The sequence below is a fragment of the Dicentrarchus labrax genome, unplaced genomic scaffold (genome assembly GCF_905237075.1).
Source record: "Dicentrarchus labrax unplaced genomic scaffold, dlabrax2021, whole genome shotgun sequence".
Classification (NCBI taxonomy): Eukaryota; Metazoa; Chordata; class Actinopteri; family Moronidae; genus Dicentrarchus; species Dicentrarchus labrax.
The window spans coordinates 16,743,992-16,762,090 of record NW_026136723.1 but is presented as its reverse complement, the minus strand read 5'-3'; the positions used below and the strand labels follow the sequence as shown (position 1 = coordinate 16,762,090).

At 41.9% G+C, this 18,099-nt stretch overlaps 1 protein-coding gene across 3 annotated transcripts in view; it reads left to right on the top strand.

The window, feature by feature from the left end:
• The window catches only part of znf704 (zinc finger protein 704), a 45,520-nt gene extending 37,237 nt beyond the window's left edge, over nucleotides 1-8,283 (top strand). For all 3 annotated transcript variants that reach the window (XM_051391397.1, XM_051391399.1, XM_051391396.1), the window contains exons 5-9: nucleotides 2,933-3,033; nucleotides 3,499-3,793; nucleotides 4,526-4,660; nucleotides 4,750-4,841; nucleotides 5,761-8,283. In XM_051391397.1, coding sequence (XP_051247357.1) covers nucleotides 2,933-3,033; nucleotides 3,499-3,793; nucleotides 4,526-4,660; nucleotides 4,750-4,841; nucleotides 5,761-5,875 — 738 coding nt within the window. In that variant the 3' untranslated portion in view covers nucleotides 5,876-8,283. The remainder of the gene's footprint in view (nucleotides 1-2,932; nucleotides 3,034-3,498; nucleotides 3,794-4,525; nucleotides 4,661-4,749; nucleotides 4,842-5,760) is intronic.
• The last annotated feature ends 9,816 nt before the right edge of the window (nucleotides 8,284-18,099 follow it).

Sequence of the window (18,099 nt, the reverse complement as noted above, 5' to 3'; positions counted from 1 at the left end):
TGGCTGGTTTGATTGATTTATATATTTATATATTATTTATAGTGATCCCAGTGTGATCATTTATTGACAATAAAAACTTTATAATGTTCAAACCTAAAAATAGATTAAAAAAATTACTCAGAGGGGATTCCTTAAGTGGGATGTGAAAAATACAGTGCAGGAAAGTTGCATTTTCAAATTAAGCTATTTTAGAAGTAGAAGTAGTTTTCAGAATAATGAACCTTAAAAGAGTTATTTTAAAAGCCATTTTCTCTCCAGCTGCAAGTCCCAACTAAATTGTCCAGTTACCACCTCATTCCTCACACTTTCTAGTAAAAGTAAAGCAAAAATGATCATGACCTTATGTGCCCCAGATGGTTTAGAAACAGTTTCAACAGTACTTTTCTTTTATTTCAGTGTGAATCTGTCAGAGTCACATATTAAACTAAAGGCTTTAAAAGAAAATTGCAGCAGTTCTCCTGATAACAGGTGCATTGCTCGATAAGAAAAGGGTCAGGAGCTTGTCTTTGATGTGCTGTCAGATATTCACAAGCTGGTTGAACACACTGTGATATATTAACAGCTGAGGTTATGGATGTAGTTTAGAATCTGACTGACTGATTGGCAGAGATGAAAATGTGACAGGAAAGGACACTCAGCCTTTTGCTCCAGTGGTAGTTTTGTCTGCCCAGATGTTATGACCACAACACACACACACACACACACACACTTTCTTTCGCACTCATCATTTCGACTGGTCTCATTTCCACACACCACTGACAGCTCATCACATCGACTGCTCAGTGTCACTCATTATTTTTTTTTAGATGTATATTGCTTTGCTCTCCCTCTCTTTATTTCTCTCCCCCATTGGCACTCCTACTAGCTGGTTTGTCGTTCACTGTCAGTATCATCCATCTATCTGTCCTTTCTCGCTCCCTCTCACCCTCTCTCCCTTTCTTCCCCACTTCCTCTCTTGCTCTACCATTTTCTCCTGTCTCTCTATATGTGTCTATCCTCCCCAGACATTTGCCCTTCATAATTACTTCTCAGCTTTCACATGCATCCATTCCAGAACGCCAGTAATGATTTTAATACCCGCCACAGCAAACATAAAGATCCTGCCGGCTTCATGTCTCCTCTAAAAAATCGATAAAGACTCTTGGGTGAGCTCCACGTGAGCACGCCACACTGTATTAATTGGGGACTTATCACAAAGAAGGGCATGGAGAGAGAGAGGGTGAGGGAGAGAGATTTAGTGGGAAAGAGAAACCCAGAGGATGATGATTGATGAAGAATTAAAGGGGGGCTTACAGGAAGGAGAACGAGGGAATGGAGAAGGGATGGAGACAAAAACAAATTCTCTAATAGCCTGGATAACAATGCAGTTGACTTACATAAACACACACACACGCTATATGTGCGATGCCAAGGTTTCACATGAAATTATCTACACTCTCCTCTGGTCCTCTCGCTTCTCTCTTGGCAAGACAATACCATTTGGAGCTCACCATTTAATTAACCGTGAAATGCTTCCTTTAAAGGGAATAACACACACTCACTAACACACAGAACAGGCTTTTGTTACCCAAAGACAAAACAATGCACGGGGGACAGATGATTGTTGTGTGCGCGTGCATTTCTGAAAGGAGGAGGAAAATTAAAAAAAACAACATGTTGTCAAAATTAAATCAGTCCCCTCAACAATGGCTTGATAGACAGGCCTATAAAACCGTTTATAATGGCTCCGAGCGGGGAAGCAGGAGGGCAGGGAGAAAGCTCACAGGGTTTTTCTCTCTGTGAAAAACAATGTGCAGTCTCTCTAGGAGGCCAGTGGTGTAATTACAGTCGACGGATAAAAGATACAGGAGCCTCACTAACTCACAACCAGAGAAAATCTTACTGTTATTCAGCCTCACTCGGCTCTGAGATAAATGTGTGTTGTTACAATAAAGCTGAGTGTGTGCGCGCGTTCAAACTATAACAAAGATGAAGGAGTGTGTAGTGTGAAGTTGTTTAATTCCTTTGTTGTCAGTGTACAGTAAATATTCACTTTTTACTAAAGTGAAGTTTGACAGCGTTAGCAACATGACATGATTCAAATGTATTAGTAGAAGAACAACCATTTTTTGGTTCTATTTCATCTTGCTTTTGTCTCTTCAGTTGTTGTCAACTTTCTACTGTGCTCTCGAAAACAGAAACAAAGTATATTAAAAAATACTTACAGGATATATCAATGTCCAGTTTCCCGGTGAAAATCTGCATCATTTTTGTTCCTGAGGCCGGCACGTCCCGTCTGCTGTACCCCACAAGCTTCTTCTGTCTGTATGACACATCTGTTGCTCAAATTCCCATTCACATCAAATGAAAGCTCCACAATGCAATTGATGTGTTTTGCATTTAAGGGTTTTTCAGAGAGCTCCCGGAGTTTCAGCATAGTGAGAAACATTTTTATTTCATTAATTTAAACTAAATCCTAAACTGACTCTTTAAACACAGTCAGTAAGAAAAAAAGACTCAGTTACATTGAGCAATTCATATGCTTGTACTATAAGTTATGCAGTCACTTGAGGTGCTTGAAACATTCTCCTACCTGCCTGATAATGACGAAGACGTGATTTTGTATAGTTGATCAACCCTGGGGGGGAAATACCAGATGTTTCTCCCCTTCTCTAGTTTAGAGATTAATTGAATGAGTGAGTTTTATGCATATATTATGAGACAACAGCCCTGGGAGTTTACTGCACCCTTTGGTGGTGTCAGTGATGATGGTGTCAGATAAGAAAGGTCACGTCCTCCAAAGTGAGAAATCTGGTTGGTTGGGATTTCTTGTCGTTTGCTCTGTGGTTACATGAGAGTATCAGCCTAACACCTAAAATAACCATACGTCTTTCTGTCAACATGGAATTATTTGTGTTATCCTGTGTTTTCTTACTTTGTGTGTTTGTCACAGAACTCCATGAAGGTGATGTTCAAATGCCTGTGGAAGAACTGTGGTAAGGTGCTGAGTACAGCTGCTGGTATCCAGAGACACATCCGTACCATCCACCTGGGGTAAGTCACCAAAACACACACACACACACACACACACACACACACACACACACCTGCATACCTTAGCTACAGTTCACTCAAAACCTCCAAACATCTGTGACCCCTCAATCAGCTTTGTTGCCAAAGCAGCAGATTAACAGCTGATGAATTATCACTATGTTAACACTTCCTGCTCTGGGTGTGAGCAAGGAGGTGACAGGTGAAAGGAAAATGAGCCAAGTGGAGAACAATGATATCACACATTTATACTGACATTCAGTTAAACTGAGGCCGCTCTGTATTACACTGATTAACTGCAGGTGACAGTGTTTTGTTGGTCGGGGAGTGACGTTAATGTTGAAGAAGGGGACGGGGGTTGTGTGTAAATGCACTGACGTGTTTTGCTTTACACCGTACATGTAGAAAACCAGCATTCTAATGGGAATTTGTCCTTATTTCTCTCTAAATATTTTCATATGTTTTTAGGCGTAACTGTGACTCGGACTGCAGCGACGGCGAGGAGGATTTCTACTACACGGAGATCAAGCTCAATACGGACTCGGTGGCCGACGGGCTGAGCAGCCTGTCCCCCGTGTCCCCATCCGTCCTCTCTCCCCCTCCTCCTCCCCCCTCTCCTCTCCCTTCTCTCAGCCAGCTGCCGGACTCCCACAGACCTCCGCAGTCTTCTGACACCAAGGAGCCTCACGCTAGCGGCACCACCCCGCTCAGCCGCTCTGCGCCTAGCGCACTCTACCTCATCCACACGGACCACGCCTACCAGGTAAATCCAGTGTACAGCACACAAGATAAAGGGATCGATGCACTCTGTGGATCAATATACACACCACAACACACTTATAAGGCCACACACAAAATGCACATATTTTCTCTCACACACTACTATCAGGGTCCTCATTATCCTGATTATGTGTCACAGTGTTTACAAAAACACACAGCAGCGAGTTTGAACAAGTAATTGGAGACGGAATAATGACACACTAAATCAATTCTAACCAAGATCTGTCATATTAATCTATGAGTCTGAATGTGACAGCTACGTGTGTATAGCTGCATGTTTTACCAGTAACACAAGTTATTAGTGTTAAATTGAGACACCTAAAGCTGCTCTCAAAATCTTTAGACATTTAGTGCAACAAAACATTACAATTTGTGAATGACGGGAGCAATTTGGAGGCACTCACTTGTGTTTAAACATTTGTCGAAGGAATTGCAAGGAGCAAAATTATTTTAGAGTGACGTCTATTGTTTAAATGAATTAAAATAAAAGGCCTTGACACAGCTCTAGATACTACTCCACAAGCTTTCTTTTTCAGCCACACCAATAATAGAAAACCAAAAACTGTTTGAAACTCAAAGTGCTTCAAACCGAAGCAAACCAAGCGGAGTCGGAGCTTTGAGAATGAAAACTTCTTTGGGGAGGGGAAGAAATACTCAACATACATTCTTCCATTTTGATAATACTGCTTTTTTGACCTTTGACCTCTGCCCTCAGGCCACGGCTCCCGTGTCCATCCCGTCCAGCAACAGTAACTCTGCCGGCTCAGCCTCTACCAGCTTCACTCCCACCAACAGCTCCAGCTTTAGCATCTCCTGGCAGTCACCGCCCGTCACTTTCACTGGGAACTCGGTGAGGAAACTTTAATGCACGTGGAACACCAACCAGACACGGTTCCATTTTAGTTCTTATAATCACAATCTCATGTCTTCCTTCTTCAGGTGTCGCCCAGCAAAAGCCAGAGCTTCGGTGAACAGCGCTCCCAGACCATCGCCGTCCTCTCGTCCCCTCCCAGAGCAACCACCGCCCTCAGGTACTGAATCCTGACTGCTTGCTGAGTCTTATGTGACATTACCTTTATAGCTTCAATTAAAGGTCCAGTGTGTAGGATTTAGTGGCATCTAGCAATGTAATTGCAGATCGCAACTCTCTACTTCACCCTCACCTTCCAAGTGCGAAGGAGAAACTATGGTGGTAACAAAACGCACAAAAAACACAACGGCCCCCATCTAGAGCCAGGGTTTGTCCCCTCTGGGCTACTGTAGAAACATGGTAGTTCAACTCGCCGGACTCGTTGACTGTAGATAAAAACGGATCATTCTAAGGTAACAAAAACAGTTCTTATATTCAGGTGATTATACACTGATGAAAACATTGTTATGCATATTATATTAAATTTCGGCCAATAGATCATCCTTAATGTTTCACATTGGACCTTTTAAAGGCCAACAAATTGAAAGCTCATGTTAGATATTACCAAGAAAGGCATCCAATGCTGGTTTTCTACTTGCATTAAACCTTACTGACTGAAAATAACCTCATGTGAAAGATGGAATATTGACTCTCACAAATAAGCTCAATAACTCTCAATTAAAAAGAAGCTTTGATCAGTTCAGTTCAATGAGACGTTTGATTACTGTTATCATGTCTGTACGTTAAATATGACGCCACAGCTGTTTAGCTTTGGTTTGAGCTTAGCATTATGGCTGGGAACAAGGGGAAACAGCTAGCTCAAAAGGTATTGATCTTCTCTCATCTAACGCTCAGCAAGAAGGCAAATCATTTCTCAAAATGATCTGTTTGTGCATCCATCTCTATGAGAGTCTAAAGTGTCACTTCATTTAGATCTGTTTCAGTTTCTTTTTTTCTCTCTGCATGATTGATGATCATATTAATAATTAAAACATAAGAATTTGCCATTTCATCTGTTATTCTCCATCTCTCCTCCCCAGTCGGAAGGTGCGTGGAGAAGGGAAGAAGTGCCGTAAGGTATACGGGATGGAGAACCGCGACATGTGGTGCACCGCCTGCCGCTGGAAAAAGGCCTGCCAGAGATTCACCGACTGAGCGTTTCCTCGCCAACATCGCAGCGCGCCACGCCAACAGGCTCTGCTGCCTTTTCGCCGGAGAACTGGGGGAGGGGCATCATTTTGCATGCATTTGGTTTTCTTCAACTCAAAGTCGCAACTGTCCATCAAGGTCCAGCTTCGCCCCCTGTCGTCACCCTCCTCAGCTTCACTGAACCATTCCAGCTGTGGAAGGAACCAAAGGACAGCGGAGTCCCCTTTTTACATTGCCGTCCAGGATTCTCAGTACTGCCTCGCCATTCCCATCATTCCCGCTTTTGGGGAAACCCCAGTGCAGCTAAACAGTGTAGAAAAAAGAAAAAAATAGATCTCCTCTTATGTTTTTTATGTTGGGTTCAGTGTTGCATCTTTCTATGTTTTGTAAAGCTCTGGTTTTTAAATGGAAAGTCTGGTCAAAGAAGGGGTCCAGAAAAGAAGGCCAAAAGCTTTTTTGTGTTTTGTCAAAAAACTTTTTTATCCAAAAGAAGAATGGGCCTCTTTGCTTCAGTTTTTGAAGAACTTTATGAAAAAGCATGGAGGTAATGCTCGCAGTTTTTGTTCTGACTTCAACTTGTTCATCTCTTGTTTTATTTCTGGACTTTTTGAGGTGATCTTTTATCACTGACACCACAGCTTCTCCCGGTTCTTTACCTGCTCTTCATTCCTGACAGCCCAGAGGGAATGTACAGCAGAGCCGGGAAGGGTGGGTTAACACATAGAAAGAAAGGGAGGAATAGAGACACACAAGGTGAATGATCAATGCAAAAAAGATACAATTTACAGTCAGGGAAAGCAGATGGACCATGCCAGTGATTTACAACATAAAAACAGCATTCACACACACAATCAAAGCAGAAGACAGGAACTGTTTTCTATGTCACGTTTTTATCCAGTTGATTCATTTTCTTTGTTTTATCAGGGATGTGATTCTAAAGAAAGCAAAAACCAGCAGCTAACACTTGGCGTTAAACTGAATACAGCACTAACTCAATAGCTTCTCTCTCTTGCTTTACACATGACAACTTTGCAACCAAAAACGACTTTATCTTATTCTTTATGTTTTTGGTTTTTGTTAAGGTGCCATGTTTACTGTTGTTGATGTTGTTTTTTTTCTCTCTTTTTATTTTACATTTTTGGCAAAACCTAGACTGTTTACCTACCACCTGCCACAGAAAATGTGTTAAAAGACCTTCCTGACAGCACTGGAACCATGAAGTCAGCAGCGTGCAAGGCCATAAAAAGATACAGAGACAGATCGCCCTCCTCCTCAATTTTACACCTTCCCAAAGGGAACAAAATATCTTTGTGTTTACGAACGCCACAGAGGCGCATCTTGATGATCTGTCAACCAAAGGAGGAGGGCTAAAAACCCAAAGCGAGGCACTTGCACTATATGTGTGTAACAGAGCACTTGGTACATTTGTGGTTGATTTCTAGAGAGTTGAAAATGTTTTTATGTTCCACTAGCCCTCTTTATTTTTAACTTAACTGGTTATAAAAGGAAGTAACAGCAAAAAAAATATCTGACCACCCAGATGTGGCTACTTCCCTTTTCTGAACCATTATTTGCTCCAAGAGTTTTGGAGAAGGGCGGAATAAGTTATAAGCACTTAATTAGGTCACTCCTTCGTTATAAATGTGCCCTGCACATTCCATTCACTTTGCAATATGCAAGCAAAGCTTTGGCTCGACACGTAAACTTGTTACCCTCGAGAAAAAAAGAGGTAAAGAATGCGATTGGTAGAAATAATGTGGCTATCTGATTTGTCATTTGAGTGTGTTCATTTGAATTCCAGCCTCCTTGTTGGCTCAAAGGCAGGAAACAAAATCAAGGCCAAATAGTTTACAGATGTTTACTTCGTAGTGATAAATGGACCAACTCTTGTCTCACCTGGGGCTGTGTTCTACTTTATTACAATTCAGTCCTATTGAAAGAAATGTCCTGTGACAAATGTTTCTACCAACAGGCACATTGTGATTCTGTTTCTGCATTTATTATCTGCATTATATGAAATGTGTTTGAATGCACGCTGAAATCTTTATTGGTATTTCTGTCGCACACACAAGATCATTTTACACCAGAATTATTGAGAACCAACACCAGCTAATAAACTCACATGCTCCCCCATTAATACACAGTACTTCCACACCTGAAAATCGTAGCTCGGTTATGTTTGCTCAACTGTTTCTATTTTGTCTATTTTTTTTTTTCTTTGTCTGTTCATGTATATATGTAGTTCTCATATTTTCTCTAAGCTCCATGTTTATGACCAGTTAGCTCGGTCATTGCATCTGCCACCTTATGAACAAGACAGAGTCAAGTATGACATCGCGTGAGGAAATAATGCACCGTTCAACCTCTCGGGCTAATGTTGTTTTGAATATAGAGATAGCCTTAAAGTCACTCTTCCATGTCATTACATTGATGTTTCAGTAAGAAATATTTAGATTATCTCAAAACTGATTTGTCATTGTATTATGTGAACATATTATTGTTTAAGAAAAGATAAATCTATATATAGGTAAAGAAAAAACATGTTTAGATTCAAAGCAAAAAAAAAGACATTGATTTGGCTGTTTTTATTTTATTTTTTTTTTTCATATGAATATGAATATATATATATAAATATATATATACTGTTTATGAATTTTGTTTTCATGTTCTGCTGAAGGAAATGTTTGTGGCTATTTCAACTGTAAGAGGGAGCCCAGGAATAATTCTCACTGCAAGCCAAGCTTATTATGCTCTTTTCAGTGAGTGTGACCCGCACGCTTCTGCCCGGAGCTCCTTCACGTCGCACTCCCCGCTGCTGGCACTGCTAAGCGGTCCAAAACCATAGTTGATTAAAACCTTTATCTTATTTCCCATTCTCCTCTCCTGGTGTCATGCAAGCCCACTTGCAATTAGTTTGATTGACATCTCGGTGTGTTTTCGCTCACGTGCGCGGTCACATGCTTCCGTGTCTGAATGTGAAGGAGCCCCCCCGGCAAAGTACGCGGGCTGCTACTGAAGCACGGTGCTCTGCTCCCCTCATCCCCCAAGCGTTACTCTCGCTCCTCTCAAGGAGTTACACACCTTTATCAAATGGCCTGTGGCGTTTCCCTGCCAAGGTGTGTGCAGGTCGAGTCCACTGCGGGCTCCTGACAAACACACGTTAGGGGGGTTCAAGGATGTTTTTGTTGCTCCAGACCTCAGTGGCTGGATGTGACTGGTTTTTTATTTTTATTCCATGCACTCCACACTGCCCTTTCTCCATCATTGTGGTGCTTCATGTTTGCGTTCGGACCTCCATTGGTGTGGGGAAAAATCTGGCAGCCAATCAGATTCTGTCAGGGTTCTGTCCAGGAACAAGTCCCGACAGTAGTTCAGACTATTCACAGGTTCTGGCAAGACTGGATATTGTAAGAGGCAGCATCTCCAGGCAGCTAATTTTAAAAGAAGTTCTCATTTGACGCTGATCCTAGCTCAGCGTTGTGTTGATAAAATGGCTTGTAGTAAGATTCGGCCAAAATAAGCTAAGCTCACGCCCTTCTTTAGGGAAAATCCAAATGACCTCAAAAGGATATTTGCTGCCATATTTCTCAAACCTGTACACCTCCTTATAGTTCAGTGAGGAAGTCTGGGATTTGTTTGTGGACTGTGTCCTGACCTGCATTCGTTGTACTGAGTAACACCTTGGTTCCATTCACTGCCAATGGCACAAAGATGGCCTTCGCATTAAAGGGGCTTTTCAAAGACACTCAGCCCAGGTCTGTCTCTGCATACTGTACATACTGGTGCTGTAGCCGCGGCGGGGGAGAAATGGAGGTGCTATATTCCCATACAGTGCTGCTGTTTCTCCCATGTGTCTTCTGATCATATTAACTCCATTTTGTACACAATGTTATGCTGTAGAACATGAAAATAAAAACACCCTGCCTCAAGTTTACAAAGTGTCCGGACACGAGTTAGTGAGTGGGTCGCCCCCCCGAAAACTCTGTTCTCTCTCCTGCTTCCTCATCAGTTTTCATGGTTTTTATTTTGGTGCTCATTACTGTGTCCCCATTTGTTTAACTGTCAGCGCAAAATGGATAATTTAGTGCATTTTGTATTACATTACGACAAAAAGTACAAATTCTTACGTCCGAGCGTGGAAGTACTTTAGGTATATCCCAAACTACAAACTCCAACTCAAGGTTCCTTTAATCGCTTGTTTTGGAGCTTTCAACCACAGTCTTCATCAGTTTTATCAGTTGTCGTGGAACTGTAGATGTTCAGAGTTTCTCTCATTTCATAGCAACTGAGCAAACTCAATCTGCTGATGAAGACCATGTGATATGGCCAAAAGCACCAGAAGAAGCCCTGAGTTAAGATTGTTTTGTTAAGTAATATCCAAATAGTTAAGAATTGTCTGTGCTGGACATAAAACATAACAAACTAGCTTCTAAGGGCGATAAAGTCACCTGCAGTCGTAGTCTAAAATTTTAAATTTGCACCCAACTGACGAGCATGTTGTAGAGATGTTTGGGATATTGGATAATTTACTTCCTTTTGGGCTAAACTGGCAGACAAAGAGGGCTCAAGACCTTTATTTCTGCTCCCAAATTGACACCCTAATGATGCCAAACATGCCATATGGTATCATCCTCTTGATCTGATCATCTAACTTATTCATATCAGAGCGGAAGTGAGCCTTGCGACCGAAACACGAGCTCAGAGACGGGCTGCCATTATAAAACACATGTTTGCACAGCAGAATTAAAACAGTGGAATCAAAGAGCCACAGTAGGCGGTGTCGTTGGTCTACTGAGAGTGATTTAAATACTTATGAGGATTTTTTAAAATTTATTTATTTCAAATGGAGCGGCAGCGGCTGTTCTGCCTTTTTGTTCTCTGGTGTGTTTACCCCCTCCGCCCCCCACCTATTAAAGGGCTGAGCGTGCAGCCATGATTTATAAGCTGAATAAAAACAAGATAGCATTATTCTGCTTACGGACGGTATAAAAATCAACTGTGAGTTACGAGGGACCCTAAATGCATATGTCCTCACTCCCCCTCACACTCACACACACACACACACACACACACACACATACACATTATGTCCATGCACAGTTGTCTAGTTTAGCTACTGAGCAGCGATGGCTTTAACAGCAGTTCATACATTGACGGTTTTATAAGCATTCCTGGTTTATGTACCTGATCCTCATTGAGATCAATATTTTATACATGACAAGACTTCTTTGTGACAAGAAGCTGACACTTATTATACCTTATATCATCCAAGTATAGCCAATATATGCTACAATATATACAGATTAAGCTGCACTACAGTACATCTGAGATACAGTATCATGTGTATCAGTATATTTATGTGACATCCCTGACTTTGATGCTCTCAAAATTCCTACTTACTTCCATTTTTATTTGCACTCAGTTGAAGTCAGAGTGGTTTGCCTTCAGTCAGTAGTCCCCCTCAGCTCTGTGGTTGCAGATATGCTGGCCACCCACTTCTAGCAGGCGATATATGCCCACAGGGTTGTTATCTGCCCCGCTGGCCTGCAGCTCTTTCACACAGACCCTCCTGTGTTTTGCAGAAATACCACTCAACAATAGCCTGACGACAGGTGGCACTCTGCTGAGCCACGTGGAAATGACAGGAAGTGTAAATTAGACTTATTTTGAAAATTGGGCTTGAAAACGCAGAAACGTGCACCGTGGAGCGCACCTGAGTAGTTATAGCATTGCCTCGCATGACCATACATACAGATTGAGTAGCAGCGTGTCCTCAAAAGTGTCCAGCCATAGGGCTAGTTTCCATGGCAACCGTGCCGACTGACAGGTTTTATGTGTCTTTGCTCCTATCCGCTGCCAGAGCTAGGGCAGGGTAGCGTTATTGTCAATAAAAAGAGGAGGGGACCCTCCATCCATTCATCCATTCATTCATTCAGGAATGTGAAGGAGGAAAGAGGGTTGAAAAGTGGTTGAAACAGCTTCTGCAAACACTCTGGGGGTAGTTTTTTTGGTTTGGTTTTGGAACATTAATGATTAAAAAGAAGTATGTGTTTCCAGGAGCTGCTTCGCCCCCATTATGGTTATCTTTGGAGGGATATAGGAGTCCTGAATGTGCCTTGATGAGCGTAGAGTTTCTAGAGTGGACCTCAGCAGTTGCCACATTATATCTAGAAACTCTGTGGAGGTGTGTTGCTGTGATATGCAGGGCCACAGCACCGATGATGGAATGTCTCTGGTGCTGGCTAGTCTGAGTTCTGCTTTATATACCTGTAATTCAAAGATTTGTGATACAAAGAAATGTCCTGTGAGTTGCGTTCAGAGGCCCTTTTGGCCCCTTCTTGGTTCTAGAAAGATGTTGCAAGGTGTAAGAGTGACTTTTCTACTCTTTGCTGTAACTTGTAAACTATTTTTGATCCAAACTTTATGATGATACTGTGTTTCAATGTGTTTTTTTTTTTTCTGTTATTTTTCCGTCTCTTTGTTTTCCCAAACACGACTCCTCTCTCCCTTTTGTACAAGGGCTTGTAGATAAATGTATGTCGATGTGAAGAATCGCTGTTGTGGTGCAATCTAGAAATGTTTGGGAAATCAAGGAAGCCTCATTCAGCAAACAGCACGTGAAACAGTCAGGTGAGATGATCCGTTTTTAGCGCAGAGCTGCTGAGTGATTTCCACAGTGAAATGAAGGTGGGTGAATAATTACAAGCAGATAGAAAAAACACTCTCAACATCCTGAATTCTATTATTGGGTTTAATTATTCAGAATATTAATAGACTAAACATTAAAGGCTCTCTCTGCCACAGCTCCTTCAGTTTAAACTTATGCAACACAGAGAGCGCTGACCCACCCTCTCTTCAAACTGGATCATCTCATTGGCTGTTTTATCTGATTACAATCATGTAGACCTCAAGAACTCAATGACTGTCGCACTGGATTTTTACACTTTTTTCAAACAGTATATATACTATATGCTCTGGTCTAACTGTATTTTTAATACTGCATGTGCATGCAAATAAGGAAACTATGAGATACATGACTTTATATAAATGTGTTTGTGCTTTGGTGTCCATGACAGGGGTTGGTAGCAGCCGGTGTTGCCTCTTTTACTTTATTTAAACGGTTTTCAAATCTCAAGATTGCTATAGACAAACACATGTTTTCAGATCTATACGAGAGTTGAAAGTAACTGTGATTCCCTGCTGGCACGGACCAATTTGCCAGTCTGAAGTGAAGCTCTCTCCATCCTTGTTGTGCGTTGTATTAACAGTTAGCTGGTCCTCGGAGAGTCGAGCGAGATGGCTTGTGGAAGACAGATTACTGTGGAGGAGGCTGAGCGCTAAAGCCCCGCATCTCACAGCGAGTGTTGCAGCGGGGGGAACAGCGCCAGCCGGAAAATCAAGAAGTCTGAAGTGTGAGGTCTCAGTTGCTCTTCCTCCCCCTTGCATCCCCTTGGCCTCTAGCTAGCCTGACTGAAAACACCAGGGAGCTTTAAAAGGATGATATTTCTTCATCTGTGTGTAATCAGATGAGGCCAAATGTACACGGTTCTTGTCAGACATTAATAAACATGTGTAAGGATGAATCTTACCACATTCAGAATGATACTTATATCAAGATGTAACCACACTAATTGTTATTTTAAAAAACGATTCCCTAAATCATTTTACAGCACTCCAGTGTTTTAAAAGCGTATGTATATATACAAAGACTTTTGGCTGCTCTCCACCCTGACATGGCCAGCACAGTATGGTGTGTTTTATATCCGTTTGAAGCCTCTAAATGTGAATGTTTGATTTTTGTCTCCAGACTGTAAACTAAATCGTAGATGCAACACATTGTCCAGATGTGTTCACGGGCAGTGAGTTAGGTTGAGATGTTAATGCTACCTTGTCTGACATAAACAGAGAAGATGGTTTTGGAGATAGTATTTCTGTGCTGAGGCGAAGCCATGAACAGGGTCAGCTGAGCTTTGGGTTCAGAATCAAAGTATTGAGGACATTTCAAGGAATAGTTGGACATTTTGGGGGAATATGTATATTGATACCACTCTCATGTCTGTACGGTAAATATGAAGCCGCAGCAGGTTGGCTTAGCTTTGCATGAAGGCCGGGGGAAACAGATCCTTTAAACGTGACAGACGTACAGAAACATAAGTGGGAAAATAACAATCCACTGTTGTGTGGAGGACTATTTCTTATAGCTGAGCAGTTGCCATCTAACCAGCGGCAACAACAGGAAGTTACTGGTCCAGCCAAACCACAATACAGAACATAAAATTAAGCAAACAAGATTTAACATGTTAATTAGTGAGCTTTAGAGCTACTTATCCCCTTTTGGCAGAACCAGCTGTTTCCCCTTTATGTCCAGTCTGTACACTAAAAGCTAAGCTAAGCTAACCAGCTACATACAGTATTTACTGCACAGCTTTGAGAGTGGTATCGACCTTGTTAACTAACTCTCAGCAAGATAGCAAATGAGCATATTTCAAATCATTCCTATGATTGTTTGCTGTTTTATGTGCCGTTCAGATGGGCAGTCAGTGCAGAACCAAACTGTTTCCAGATGTTGGCAGGTTCCAGCCGACACTTTGGGGTCAGTTCTAAGTTCCCAGGATCATATTCCCCAGATTTATATGAAACACAATGTGAACATGACAAAGGGTTCCTATGTTACCAGTATCATAGGTTCTGTAGTTGTAGGTATTGGGGGTTACTTCAAAGGTTCTGCACTTACATGATCTCTCTAAATTTGTCCTCTCCGATCTGTAACACTGTCGTCAAAGTTCTGATCCTGAAACAACAGGCGAACGTTTCATTCAGAGTGCTGAGTGAGCGCTCTGATATCCCCAGTCAGTGTCATCTCTGATAGGAATACTTGTCTCCCGAAGCCTCTCCTCACCACTCTCTGCTTGTTTTTATATTTATGTGGAGAGCCGTTTTAAAACTGCGGGACGAGCTCCAGTACGAGTCCCATAGGTGTACTTCCTCTGGGTCATCAGGAGTAACAGTATGTTTTCATGAGCCTGGTGCCTCATCATGACTGCAGGATGAACAAGACAATGTTTATCATGCTGGGCTTGATGTTTGTTGGCACGGCTCTCCACCTCCACCAGTCCACCTTTTCAAGCATTTCAGGCAACAGTATTGATATCAGTCTGCAACATTTATCAAGCGGTATTTATTAAGAAAGCATCTGAAAATATGCAACTAAATATCTCAGCTGCGAACACGGTCGCCTGTGTTTTCATTTTTCACCAATACCTTTTGTGCAGGACTTACTTCACTGCGCTCATGCGTGAGCTGATATCACACAAATCAGACCCCCACCAGCCAACAGTGTTAGAGCGTGTCGTAGGGGCAATATGCGCCCGTGCTGCTCAACATATGTCCCTGTGGCTTCAGGTCTCATCCTGTGATGATGTGAAGAGCTCGCTGGTGGAAGCTGCTCGCGTCTCACCAGGCCGCTGGTCCAAACGCACAGCTCCGCCAAGGAGCTGTTAGCATCAAATGTATGTGTGTGTGTGTGTGTGTGTGTGTGTGTGTGTGTGTGTGTGTGTGTACAGCATGAGATGATGGAGTGTGTGTTTCAGATGACCGCCCGAGGTATGTCCCATCTGCTCAATGTAGCATTTACACCTCCTCCTGTTTGTCTGCGTGTTTGTGTGAGGAAAGTGTGAGCACAAAAGCTTAGTGTGCTTACTTGTATTGTGTGTGTGGTGTGTGTGTGTGTGTGTGTGTATATGTATGCACCTCTACTCCCTGATCAAGCCATTCCTGCAGCCATAAATGCACACGTTTCAATGTGCAAGCTGTCATACCTCATGCATTATCAACTAGTACACTGACATGGCATAATCAACCTCCCCCTGCTGCTTCTCACACCAACCAAAGCTCGTTATCATCCCCCTCCATCAGATGAGAAAAATGAAACTGTAAGAAGCTCACAGTGAAGAAATGTCACATGTTTATGATGCTAAACAAGAGGTCACATTACAACTGGTTCTGGCTCGCTGACATTTTACATGCTACTGTGATTGTACTGATGCTCATCCAGGCTGTAGACACAAGCTGTGCACTCCTTTGAGACGTCTGAGCAGCAGGTTGAGGTGCAGAGGGATGAAGGCACCAGTGAGTCAAGCTCACACAAGATGTTTGGGGTTTTAGTGGAGTGCAGGGAGCTGTTTTACGTGCGTGTGTGTGTCCGAGTCATTGAATAATTGATGAGGGCGATGTGCAACAGCACATGTGAACGGGCTCCATCTGTGACCTCAGTTGATAAGGATCGCTGCCGTCCATGAAATCGGTAGCTTCCCTTCACTTTGTGGTGCCGGAAGTTCAAAGCAGGGGGAGGCCGGGGGAGGAAGAAAGAGGCACATATGGATCGGTTTTTGTACAAGCCATATAGCTTTTTGCATCTGAAAACACAAGACAAAGAGAGATTTCTGTAGTTGCAAAGGGAGGATGTGGCTTTGAGAAAGCCAGAAAGTAGAGGAACAGAGTCTGCCAAAACAGATTTTGATGACAGAAATGTCTCCAAGCCATAGGTCACCAAGGTCATAGTTTCACCAGAAGAAGAAATTGGGACTGATTGTGGAAAATTGCATGAACCTCGTTTTGTATCGATATCGTAGATTAAGTCACAAATGACTGCCTGCCCTTTGCGAAGGATTTTAACTTTAAATCACTGGTTTGAAATCTTGGGAAATATGCTTGCTCACTTTTCTTACTGAGAGTTAGACGAGAAGATTGATACCGCACTCTGCTTTTTATGAAGCTACAGCTAAGAGACGTTTAGTTTAGCCTAGCATAAAGACTATAAACAGGGGAGGAAACAGCTAGCATGGCTCCGTCCTAGGGTTATTTAGGGGGCTTTAGAGGTGCTGGTAGGACAGAGCCCAGCTGGCTGTATAGAGAGAGTGGTATCAATCCACTCGTCTAACTATTACTAGAAAGTGAATAAATACATTTCCAAAAACTAATTCCTCCATCAAAGTGCGTGTACACTCTCACTGTATGGGGTGATGGGAAGTCATTTGGGACAATTTCTGAAGGGTTTTTTTTGCCTTCTAAACTCACACACAACCAAGCCATGTTTGAACTGAATGTTCTCTTTCTGCACATTTAAAACAAGGCCTGCTTCACCATATTACACACACACACACACACACACACACACACACACACACACACACACACACACACACACAGTTGTCAGAGTCACACATTCAGTCTTTACATGGGATTCTTTATGAACACAACACAGCACACAAAGCACTTGCAATATGTATGTTTCTGTCACAAATAGTATACTCTGTTGCACCAATGATGTTTTCTTATATTCTTTTCCACGATGTACTCAAATGAATTCTATGAATATATGATGATTTTTCTCAAAGAAGAAGAATCAATACACACTGACTGTTAACTCCTGTACCAGTTTATTTTTTTCTTTCTTATCCGATCTCTGTGTGTAGAAACTGCCTTTGTTCTCGTTGTAAATGGCGTTTACTGACCAATTGTGTTCTGGTGCTGTTGTTGTTTGACTCTGTGTGCAGTTTAGACCTTCTCCAGAGTAATCTGTGTGACTGGAAGACTCTGGAGGCATCTGGTTATAACTGAATAAAGATTTTTTGGCAGCTGTTTGTTAGCCGCTGTCACTGTGTCATTTCTCATCTCTGCTGAGTTACTAGTTACTTTTCAGATGCAGATTTTACATACGAAACAGGTGATTATTTTAACTGTTACATAGTTAATAGTAGCCTTACAAAAATCCCATAATGTAATACAGAAAAATATATCACAGATAGGTCTTTCTGCTACATAATGAGTACTTTTATTTTGGCAGTCTAAGTACATTTTGCTGATTATACTTAAGATTATCAGTGCAGGACTTCTACACCATCATCCATCTTCCACTCAGTAATCATTCAGTAATCAATCAATCAATCAGTTATCTGAACACCTACTTCAACATTACCTCATGAAGGGAAAAAGCAAACTTAAGTGGAACATTATCTCGGCCCATAAGGATGTAATTTATCCTACTTTTGCACTTTTATTTATTTAATAAAAGTGCTCCAATCTGGTTGAAAAGTAGGAATTTTCCTTTCAAAATTACACTTCAAGAGGATTTACATGAATAAGGTTCTCAATTTTAGTTTGTTATTGATTAATTTCCACCCTTATCTAGAAACACGATGATTTTCTTCACTGCTTAGGACTAACAAAAT